Genomic DNA, 12245 nt, shown 5'->3' with positions numbered 1-12245 from the left:
ACTTTTCCTTGGATCTATTTTGTACAAATTCATTGGTTCCTGGGTAAAGACAAAAACATTTGTCATACATGTAATTATGGTGATTGGAGAGTCCAAGGGAGATAAAGTTCTGATGGGTGTCTTAAACTTGAAACACAACTCAGAGATTTTTTTTTAATTGAATTTGAAAATTCACAGGACAATCTCACATGTGAGATCTCTTCCCCAAACACTCAACACCCTTCGCTAGAGATGTGGCATTGTCCTGTGACTTCCTGACACTACCTCAGAATTTTTCCCTTCGGTTTCTTTTTTACAGAAAAAAAGAAAACAAACAAAAGATCTTTAGTTCCTTAGATGTCACAATTAATGAAAACGGTTCCAACTGTTTATTAGAGTTTTTTTTTTTTTAAATAATACATCTAAGTGTCATTCTCCTCCCCAGATCACTAGGGTCCCTTCTCTGCTTTGCACATTCTGGACTTTTGAGCTCTATATTACTTACTAATTTTTCCTAAAATTAAATGATGATGCTAATCAGATAGAGACATGCAAAATTAGGGCTATTGCCTAACTGTAAATTAATTCTGCTTATGATTTGCTCATTCTCCAGCTTAAAGATGAAACAGTTTCCGTATGGTCGGCTCTGAGCCAGAGGATATTTCCTAGTGCAAAGAGGGATGGAACTTTAATGGCCAAACTTGATTTTTTTTCCATTTGCCCCATGCCCTCACTCCAGTACCCACCCCCCAAGCAATTACCCTCTGGTGGAAGCCTGCAAGCTTTGTTTGTTTGTTTCTTTAATTATACAGACAGTAGGATCTGCATCCTTACTAGCATATAGAAAAATCAGAGAAACAATGCAACCAACTGTGTAAGTATTTTTTTTTATTCTTTAGATTCATCTTTTAAAACCAGAATGAACCTAGGTCGTAAACTATATGACCATGGTACTTGAACGCATAGATAAGCAGAGACTCATGGCACAGGAAACTTGTCATTTGTGTGAACATAGTCCTGTTGCAAGCATACTAACCCATGCTTATGAACTTGAATGATGTGAAGATATGTCGCATTTGCTATATTCTTTAGATTCACTCTGCTCACACACAAAATCTTGTTTGGGAGCAGATTAACAATGATTAATTAATAATGATGGACTATTAGAGAGAGTATTTGGAAAGAGTGTTTGGGTCATGAGTGTCTATAGCGTTCTAAACTACATCATTGTACAGCATCATTCTAAATTATAGCATGGTTTAACCATGGTAGATTGTGATCACTGGAAAATTAGACCAGGGATCACTAGTTTTTCTGTTGTTGCTAACTTGTGCTGAGTAGGCAAATAAAAGGTACCTTGTGAATGCACAACCCTGAATGAACTGCTGTTGAAAAAAATTGAACTCCTGAAATTCATTCTTTGAGTAAAAGAAAGGAAAGACTATATTTCAGTGCTTTGTCTGACACCATAAAATTAAGAAAGAATGAAAACATTTTCATGTTAGGAGAGTTTGTAAATTGAACACTGTCTCCTCTATTATTATTTTACAGTGAGTTCATGCAGCTAGTATTTATTAGAAGCGTGCTATATACCATGCAGTGGGATATTAAAACCAATAGAGTGTGATCCCACTAGCATATAATCTAGTGAAGGATGCAGTCAAGTAAAAGAACAATTTAAGTCTAGTGTGAAAAGTGCTATGAAAGGGATGTAGCTAAGGTATAAAGGAAGCAGGGACAGGAAGCCAACACCTTGTAGGGGGCATAAATAAGGATAGTACAAGAGACTTCTCAGAGAAAGTAACACAAGAACTGAATTATGATATTGTGATGCAAACATTTCTTTCCATTGTACAACTTTTGTATTCATGGATATAAGTTTCAAAAATATATTTTGCAACTGTATATGCTGTGCCTATTTGATCACTGAACTTAAAATTTAATCTTTGACATTCTAGGCTGAGTTAACACCTCATATCTTCTGTATTTAAAAGTTCTCTTTAAAAAGTGGATGATTATGTTAAGCTTTGAATACTGTGTAGGTATATGGCTACATGACTTATAAATCACCTGCTGTAACTTATATTCCTCTAATTTGGGAAACCACCCATTTACACTTAACTTGATAAAGCAGCTTCACTGCGTACAATGTCAAAAGCAGTTTATTTACTATTTCATTGTTGAATTCATCATTGTGCTGAGAAGGCAGGCATTAATACAGTAGTTCAACACAGACTCATAACACCTGTCACATCTAAAAAGTTCTAAGTGTGAGTGTTACTCAAGGTATTTCTTAGAAAAAAAATCTTTCTGATATTGGCCAACATCTGTGCTGGTGTCTTATGTAACTTTTTCCCATTTAACCAGACTGTTTACGGTTAGACCATCCCTCTTCCTTCTTTCCTTTCAAGCACAGCCTGTGTTGCTGTAGATTTTCTCTCACCCACTAGGACTATTAATCTGGGATGGGTGCTCCCAGGCGCCCTCTCTTGGCTCATCATTATTCATAACTCATGATTGTGTGTGTAAAAATCCAAATGAATTTGCAGAAAGATAATAGAATTAATAAGATTACGTAGTAACACCACTTGACACAAAATTAACAGTCAATTCTGTCTGTGTAATGGCAAATAGTTGGAAAATAGGATTTAAAAAATTATTCCATTATGAGGGAGCATAAAAATTTAGTGTAGGAGGGCCTCCCTACAGTGCAGCAGGTTGAGCACAGTGCCATGGATCTGTTCGCAGCCTCTGCAGCACGGGTTCGATTCCCAGCCGGCCAGGGCGATGCCCACATGGTGTGGCAGACCTCTCTTGTTATGGCTGCTGCTCCCCTCAGCAGTGTCTTTGGTCTGTCTGCCTGTTCTGTTCTCTAACTCTGGTAAATTCTCTCACACCCGCACCTCTGGCCTATACCCCAGTTCTTGTATAAATAAATAAATCTTTAAAAAAAATTAGTGTAGGAATTAAGCCAACAAAGAGATGTCCCAACTATTTTAAGATCTAGTATTCTATTCCACTGACCCATTTGTCTATCTGAGCACCAACTGTCTTACTAATATAGCATTAAATAAATTTTGATAGCTACTAAGTCAGCCCTCCAACTTTGTTAATATTCAAGAGTTTTTAGATTCTCTTTGCCCTTTTCATTTACATATACATGTTAGAATAAGCTTGCCAAGAGCTACATAAAAATCTGCTGGATTTTTTTTTTAAATTAAATCGAAAGAACAATATGTAGATTAATGTTTACTGTATTTGAGTCTTCCTGTTCATAGTATGGTGTGTTTCTCTATTTATTGAGTTCTTCCTTAATAACTCTGAATAAAGGTTTCATTTTCTTCAGAGAGATAAACAATTTTTGTTGCATTTGTTCTTATATACTTAAATTTTTATGGTAAAAATTGAATCATTTAAAAATTTTATTTTCCAATTGTTTGCAATTACATATGTAAAAAGTAGTTTTATGCTAACAAACTCATTATACATTCTCTTTTTATTCTGTTTACCTGTAAATTCTTCTGGAATTTTATTTTTTTTACATTTTAAAATGACAGGTTTATTAGGAAAAGGAGAAAGAAAAAGGTTCCTGCATAGTTATAGGCAGATAGGAAAGTCTTTTGGATTTCTTTTTTAAAGATTTACTTATTTATACAAGAACCAGGGTACAGGCCAGATGTGTGGGAGGGTGAGAGGATTTGCAAGAGACAGAGCGGGGAACAGAACAGGCAGACTCGAAACACACTGCTTAGGAGCAGCGGGCGAGACAGGACAGGTCTGCTTCACCACGTGGGATTCTCGCCGGCTGGCCGGGATCAAACCCACACTACAGAGGCTGCAGACAGCTTCAGAGTGCGGGGCTCAACTGCCTGTTCCGTCAGGGAAGCCCCTTTTGGATTTTTTACATATAATCATATCAGTTATGAATAACATTTTCCTTTCTTAATACATATGCCTTCTCTTTCTGTCATCATTTTGCTTAGTATTTCGAATGCAGATTTGATGAGACATGATAATAGCAGGCATCTCTACTGTTATTTGGATGTCAAACAGAAGTTTTCAACAATCACCATAAAGGATTACATTTACTGTAGGTTTCTTATAGATGTCCTTAATTGCATTATTGAGGATTCTTTCTGTTTGAAGTGTATTAATTTTGGAATATTGAATGTCTCTTGAATTTAACCATAAATCTTCTAAATCTACTGAAATGATCATAGATCTTTTTCTTTTCTTATGCTACAATAGTGAATTATTATAAATTGTTGTCTTAATGCTAAAATGAACATGCATTCCTAGAATAAACCAAACCTGGTCATGATAGATTATCTTTTAATGGGCTGATAAATCTGTTCATGATTTATTTGGGATTTTTATCATCTGTGTTCACAAATTAGATTATCCTGTGTTGTTTCTTTTTAAGATTCATTTTTATTTATGCATGCAAAGCTGGGGTACAGGCCAGAGGTGCAGAGGGTGAGAGGATTCACCAGAGACAGAGCGGGGAACAGAACAGGCAGACTGACTAAAGTACACTGCTAAGGGGAGCAGCGGGTGAGTCAGGAGAGGTCTGCTGCACCATGTGGGCAGCTCCCTGGCTGGGGGTTGAACTCGTGCTGCAGTGGCTGCGGATATCTTCATAGGCTGCATCCTAACCCTTTGCGCCACCAGGGAGGCCCTATCCTGTGGTTTTTACTTTCTCAAAGTATTTGTGGTGGTTTAGCTATCATTATTATAGTAGACTTATGAAATGATTAAAAGATAGGTTCCTCTGACATTCAAAACTTTAACAAAACTGAAGTGCTGATATTCCACCCCAAATATACTAGATGCCATAGCAAGGGTAATTCCATTGTTCCTGTTGCTCAAACTGAAAAATGATGGAGTCACTTTTTTCTCTATTCTTCCATATCCAATCCTTCCAGAGAATCCTATTGATGCTACCTTCAAAATATGTCTATAATCTGACTCTCTGTGCCCCCCTCGATGTTCCACTCTGGCCCAAGTCATAGTAATCTCACTCCAGGTTATTGCAATAATTCCCCTGACTCCCTAAAGCAGGCATTGGCAAACTTTTTCTGGAAAGGAAATTTTGTACTTTACAGACTGTATGATGTCTGGTGCAGCTTTGTAGTTCTGCTATTAAAGAGCAAGAGCAGGCATAGATAATACATAGATCAGGGTTTTATTATATTTTGTTCATCCTGTGTCTTCAATGGCTAGATTAGTATCTGTCCTAGAGTAGGTACTCAATAAATGTTTATTAAACATGTGAGTGGCTGGCTGGATGGATTGATGGTTATGTGGATGGATGTCTATGTGGGTGGATGGATGGATGGATGGATGGTCAAAGAACAAGCTAGAGTTTCTTGTAGTGCATTCATTGGAAGACTAGTTCTATAAAGCAAAATAAGACTAAAAGTTGGAATCCAGGTAACAGAATTCTGCTCATGATGGAACTCTTCAATGAAATTAAGTGTCTCACCAATCCATGAGCAATCCAAGGATTAAATCCCAAATATATGCAAGTTATTCTTACAGCAGATTGAAGACTGGATGCTGTGTCCCCTGCCTCTAACATAGGCTACTGCAAGGTCTGTGACACTTCCCAGTGTTTATTAGCAATGACAATAGTCGTTTATGAAGTTTGTGACCAGAACATGAAGGTTGTTGAAGCAAATAATTTTCAATAGCACATTCCACTGTCCTTTTAAGATAGTATTGTTTTCTGGTCTTGAGATATTCCTTTTTTGGCGAGAAATTGAAACCCCTAGTAGGAATTGTTGGCCAAAGAGACAGAATATTAGTGTATCTTGTTAATATTTGTATGTTGGCTAGAAAAATGTCACTCTCAGAAACAAGGAGCAATAAAGCACTAGCACCAACTGCTAGAGGAAACACTGCAGCTAATGAGACCTTTATGTTTAAGTCTTTTTATTTTTTGCTGATACTGTGTTTCCTATTTTGCCTTGCATTTTTGTTCTTTGAAAGAAAAAAGATGCCATTGCCCTTTTTTCCCTAGTTTTTAACCACATTACCTACTAAGCTATAGGTCAGTTTACATACCTAGTTACATAACCACATGGGTAGATGTAAAATATGATTACTTCAGATATTGTAGCTAGGGGCTCGACAGAGAAATAAGAAAGAAAATGTATCCTATAAAGTTTTATTAAATTATATTTCTTACATTCCCACCCAACATGGAGTAGAGTGCATAATACATGTGAGAAGGGAGGAGAGGGGTAAAGATGGGTATAGGAAATGTTTGCTTTTGCGGTTTTGGAATCACTCACACTCCTCAGAATATATTTAACTGCTATTAATGTACAAACATAGTGAGTTTAAGTTAAATTGTGTCTTTCCAAATTAATAAGTTTTTACCCATTAATTAAAATTCTTGCCAAAAAAAAAATACTGTATACTATCAGTATAAGGATTTTGCTTTTCTTCTTAGGCTATTTTCATTTGTTTCTTCTGCATCCTTTTAATGGGATTTGTAGGTCTCTTGAAAGGTAAGGTTAAAGTTTTCAAATCTGACCTGCACTTAAAAACACAATTATTTGAAATGCAGGATTTTGCTTTCTCCCTCTTGCGCAGGAAAAAAATCCATATTTCACACTTAACCCAAGTCATTCTCCATTCATATCCAAGGAATCAGAGATATTACGCAGTTTAACATACTAACTCCTTTACTTGCCATCAGCTTTTACCCCCTCTTGATTCAAAATGGTGATGATTTTCAACTTTTCTCCACTCTTCCTTTTTTTAATGCTTGTGATTATTTCTGAATTGTTTCCAAGTCAGGAGTCAGAATCTGTCATTGATATTGACATACAATAAGAAGCCATTCTGTTGAAGACTTCATGATTAAACCATTTCTGCACCTGATTTTCATTCCAACTACATCCCAGTCCGTGGAGTCAACCTGAAGAGTAGACTGATAGAAGCTCAGGACTCCATTTACTTAATCTTAGTTTGCATGCATGATCTTACAGAACATTTCACGTAAATGCCAGTCTTGATGAAAGTATTTTTTTTTTTCCCCAGTGATGCAGAAGACCACAAGCCTTTGAAAAAAGGCAGTCGAACACCTTCAGACAGGACTGTGAAAAAAGAAGATAGTGATGATAGCCTAGTTGACTATGGAGAGGGAGTGAATGGCCAGTTCAATGAGGACGGCTCCTTTATTGGACAATACAGTGGTAAGAAAGAGAAAGAGCCGGCTGAAGGAAATGAAAGCTCAGAGGCACCTTCTCCTGTCAACGCCATGAATTCCTTTGTTTAATTTTAAGTTCTTTGCCAATAGCCCATTTCTCTAGAAACTGTAAGTACTTGCTTGCCAGCCTTCTCATACTATGAACATAAAGGCAGAAAGTCTATTTTCTGCTGCGTGTTAATATTATGAGAACAGTTAGAGCAAGATCATAACTCAGTCAAATGATATATGTTGATATGAACTGCAGTGCGAAGTTCTGCATCCTTTGTCATCCAAACTAGGTATTCTTGATTTGTTCAGAACTGATAAAAAAAAATGTAACCTCATCAACAGATCATGTTATTTCCTCTTCAAGATACAGTTTAATATGATGCATGAAAATGCTACACATTTAAAGGACATACCTGTGTATGTTATTAAAACATGATTTGATACCTTGTTTATACTGTCTTCAGCTGAACCCCTAAATATGAATTCTGTTTTCATTGTCAAGAGTGTTACTGTAGTATTCTCTAGGACTTCAATGTCTTTGTGGACATTGTTGTGAAATTGGTGACTCTATGTCTAGCTGTTGTTAGTCTTTTTGGGAGACTGTTAGGAACAGTATGTACAGTATATACTTGCTTAAATGAGTTCATTATGACAGTTGCATTTGCTGATGCTTACTGAGACTCTGTCACCTGCTCTTCGCTCCTGTTACTTCACAACCTTCTTAATCTTCCAGGTATTACAGCAGTACAGTGTTCTACTTTTTGCATCACCTCTATGTTCAGTTGTTTTTAGGCATAAATGATGTGTATTGCTATGCATTTGGACACTTGTGCCATCCTGAAAGAATTAAAAACAAATGATTCAAATGAAATTTAAAACATTATTCCGGAAAGCACAGGGCAAGACACATGCAGTGCCTTCAGCTGATCGGCATTCCATAACACACTGCCTTCCGCAGTCGGTGTGGTCAACACAGAGTCTACATTACTGTCATTGTCTAAAAGTAACTTTTAAAAAGCAGAGATAAGGAAAACTGCAATGCTGAAAAAAAAAGGAAATGTGAAAATAAAATTAATAAGACATTTCACTTTAAGGAGCATTTTTCCCATATGTATAAAAAGAAAAGCTTTATCACCAATTGAAGTGCATGATGATTTTGTGGTCTCTTAAGGTTTCTGTTAAAATAAGTTACAATAAATAAGAAAGATGTCAACTTGATAGAAAATTTTTTTCAAGAAACAAATTATTCTAAAACAAAAAACATGTAAAAGCATGCCAATTTATTCTCAAAGTCTTTACTTATGTGGCAGCTTTTGAAACTCTGCAGCATTAAATAATGTATATGCACATTGCTATATACCCATTTCAGAATCTAAGAAATCTGACAAGTGCTAACAAGGCCAACAGTTGAAGGGTTATATCTGCAGTTCCAAAAATAAACACATATATTCTATTATATTCGTAAACAATATCTAACATGGTTTACCTCCAAGTATGAAATTCTATAACAACCTATGGTTGAAGGAATGCTCAGTTTCATTTGCCAATAAATTGGTTTCTCATAACTTGCATCAAGTTTAATTTTAAGTAAAGCCTTTTATATGTAGATATTTTGTTGAATTTGTAAATATACTTAAAGTGTAGATGCTATATGCTTATAGGTGTTACATACGAATAAACATGCAGTGTGTATGTTGTACCGTATAAGAAGTAAGCTAATTACTGCAGTGCACGGGATTGGGAAGTGTCTGCTTAACTACCTTTTGAATATTTTCCCCCTTTTTGCTGTGAAACTGAAATAGTGAACTATTCTACATATTGATGCAGGTTTCTAGATGAACTCTTCTGAGATTTGCCTATTCAGCACAAGGGCCTAGTCATTAGGTCATTTCGATACAGTAGGTAAAGCACGGTGTGAAGTAATCCCAAGTAAAGATGGCCCTCAATCCTTTCATGTCTCCGTATTTGCTTCTCACAGGTCAACCTTTCTGTTGGAATAGAAATATACAAAACAGGCTTGCCTTGGCGTCAGAGAGCACAGAGATAAAAGTTACTTTATATTTGCCAGTGTTTTAGGGTAACAATAAAACCACAGTTTTACTCTTCCATATGGTAGATGCTAAATTATCTGTGCATGAAGGGGTCACTTCGGTAATAGTGCAACAGATTTTGTATTAAAATTAAATGTGGTTTCAAAATCCCTCATTCTTTTGTATTTATCATGCCCTGGTGGAGTGTGAATGTCCAGGTAATGGTATATGTAATAGTGCAGGCAGATGGCATGGGATTTCCATCAAAAAGTGACTATTAATCTTGATATCTTTGATTTTTAACTTTTTCAAACATATTTCCTAATGTTTTAAAATAGCTTTTAAAACCACAAAACTGTATACACCTCAGCTTTGATTTTTGCTTTTAAAGGCTTTTATATGCAGAGAAAAAAACCCACAAAACTTAGTGTGATTAAAACAGCTAATAAAATAAGGGCATATCAAAAAATTTTCATTAAAAAAAAAACAGGAATAGATATTAACCTTTGAGGAAAAAAAAAGTTCAAGGAATCAGGTCCTGTTTCCTTTGTTGGAGCTTGAGCTGCTCAGCTCTGGGTCCCTGGAGCCTGCTGTCAGCCTCTCTTCTGCTTACCTGGCCTCCACCCTCCCACCACCAGTGACTCCAAGTGCTTAGCCTCTCCTGCTTGACAAGACAGTCTGGGCATTTGCAAGTGCTCTAGGTATGTCCTCCACTCTCACTCACCAGCCCTGCTCTTCTAACGATTGTCTCAAACCCAACTGGTCTGCAAACACCCAAGGCCCAGCTTGTGCCTCTGTTCCACCACCTTCCCTTCTTCACTTGCCTGGTCTCAGCTTTCCACCTGCCACAGATTATGCTGGCACAGAGCTCACACCTGTCCCTTACCCTACTATTATACACACACACTCTCTCTCTCTCTCTCTCTCTCTTATCTGGATAACAACATACCATATAAGTCAATTGCAAAATACTATATACACCTCAGCATTTCTACCACAGAGAGTACCTGCTTCTGAACAGCAAATGAGGATGGCCCGGTGGCACACCTCAGGCCAGATTCATAGGCTACAGCCTCAGGCCGCATCGTCAGTCACAGTGATATAGCAAGAAGGGCCAGCAAATCTTAAGCCTGACCACAGAGCGCACTGATGCATTACAGCCTTCTTTTTCCAATGGTTTATAGTCTCCCTGGTTTACACTGAATGGCTGATTCTGGAAATGGCTTGTGGACACAAGGGAAAGAAATACCAAGCACTGAGAATTCTCACCACAAGCAAATTTCTCCCTCTCCAGGGATTTTTTTCCTAATGACCACCAGGGGGCTCCCGCACAAAAGAAACATTTCCTCAGGAAGAAAAAGCCTCTGGAGAAAAGGAGTAAGCCACTTGTGATCATCAGACTGTGGTCTAAGTGCAGAAAATGATTGCCTTCTGCAGTCGGGGAAAGTGGGGTTCGCAACTTGGAAGAGTTCACAGCTCCCAGGGAGTAAGTTTGTGTTAATCTTCCTCTTACTGATTGTGGGCAGGTGGCTGATTAGGAGACAGGGAAGCAAGGGGACCATGATGCCACCAGGCACTAACCACTGCTGCAAGTTGATGGGGGTGAGGAGGAGCATGTCTTTAACATTATCCCCCCCCCCTTTTCTCTATCTGCGCCATTTCATCTGCCACCAATGGTTTAATGTTTTGTGATTGGATGACTCAGAAAGGACAGCAAGCTTTTATTTTTCACTTTAAGAAAGCAGCAGGACAGAATAATAGCAGAGTATTTATATTAAATGAACAAACAAATAGTTTGAGGGAGAAAGAGACTGGGACTTAAGCACTCGAGGTCTTCCTGTGTGACCATGCGTAATGGAACCCCTCTGACCTCCCACCTCCCCAGGCCTCCATTTCCTTACTAAAGTGACAGAAAGCAGATGGCTTCTAAATATCCCTTTCTGCTGAAATCCTGTGGTTCCTATTCCTATGGTTCCCAATTTTTTTTGAGCACTCACAACCATTTATTTTGTCAGGTGGAGAGGGAAGAAGGAGAGCAAAACCAGATGTAGTTCCTGTTCTCATGGTGCCTGGAATCTGGTGTGAGATGATAGGTTTTAATCCAATGGCCACTGATAATGAACACCAAATCTAAACTGAGATCGCTGAGAAGGGAAGGCATGCCCAGCTCTGAGAGCAAATAATAGAGCTGACCTGGGTCCAGTGGTCGAGAAGGCTTCCCAGATGAAGTGTCACTGAGAGCTGGGAATTGGGGCATGGGGGTGCTGGGGGTAGGTGGGACCAAGGAGGGCAAGAGAAGATCACAGCTGCTGCAGAGTGAAGGTCAGGGTGCCTAGGGTAGATGTTGGTGGGGGGGGGGCAGGCCAAGCTGGGTCTTGAAGAGTTTATTAAAGGAGCAATGCAAAGTGGGGAGCAATTGAAGTGGTTGAAGCAAAGGATTGTATGACCAGTTTGTGTTTAGGGAGGGGAAGAATTCACAGAATTTAGTATGAGGAAAGGAGGCGAGAAGGACCAGAGAGGTTGCTGAGAAGGCACTGGGATGCCTGCAGCAGTTTACACAAGAAATGATAGAAGTTGGGTCTGTAATTATGCCACTGGAGATGGAGAAAAGTAGCTGGATTCTAAAGATACTTCAGAAGCAATGGAGTAATGGACTAGATATGAGAGGTAGAGAGAAAGGGAGATATGTCAAAGATGGCTTTCAGATTTCTGACTTGTCTGATCAAACTTGAGGTTCAATTAAGTGGGAACACCAGGAATGAACCAGATTTGGGGGTAAGTTGTGCCCCAAATCACTCAAGGTAATGAGTGATTTTGACAAGCCTCTGAGACATCTGAGTGTAGAGGGACTGGCCATTTGGGCTTAAAATTTAGGTGTGGTGAGTGCAGCCCCGTGGAGATGCCACTTCAGCTCCTGATTGCTCAAGAAGTCACCCCCAGACCAGTGGTTCTCAGGGTGGTCCCCAGAACAGCAGCATCAGCATGACTTGTTAGAAGTGCAAATTCTTGACCCAACCCAGTTTACT

General features: G+C 38.4%; 1 protein-coding gene across 32 annotated transcripts in view; it reads left to right on the top strand.

The window, feature by feature from the left end:
- The window catches only part of NRCAM (neuronal cell adhesion molecule), a gene marked incomplete at both ends in the record, with an annotated part of 71908 nt that extends 64641 nt beyond the window's left edge, over window positions 1-7267 (top strand). For 30 of the 32 annotated variants that reach the window (XM_084229944.1, XM_084229937.1, XM_084229949.1 and 27 more), the window contains one exon: window positions 7030-7267. In XM_084229944.1, coding sequence (XP_084086070.1) covers window positions 7030-7267 — 238 coding nt within the window. Of the gene's footprint in view, window positions 1-6436; window positions 6471-7029 lie in introns of those variants that run through there. The other 2 variants (XM_084229945.1, XM_084229947.1) reach the window with 1 other exon arrangement.
- Window positions 7268-12245: the final 4978 nt, after the last annotated feature.

Source organism: Talpa europaea (genome assembly GCF_964194135.1).
Source record: "Talpa europaea genome assembly, chromosome: 3".
NCBI classification, from domain to species: domain Eukaryota; kingdom Metazoa; phylum Chordata; class Mammalia; order Eulipotyphla; family Talpidae; genus Talpa; species Talpa europaea.
The sequence above is the reverse complement of the archived record's forward strand: the minus strand, read 5'-3'. Positions and strand labels throughout refer to the sequence as shown.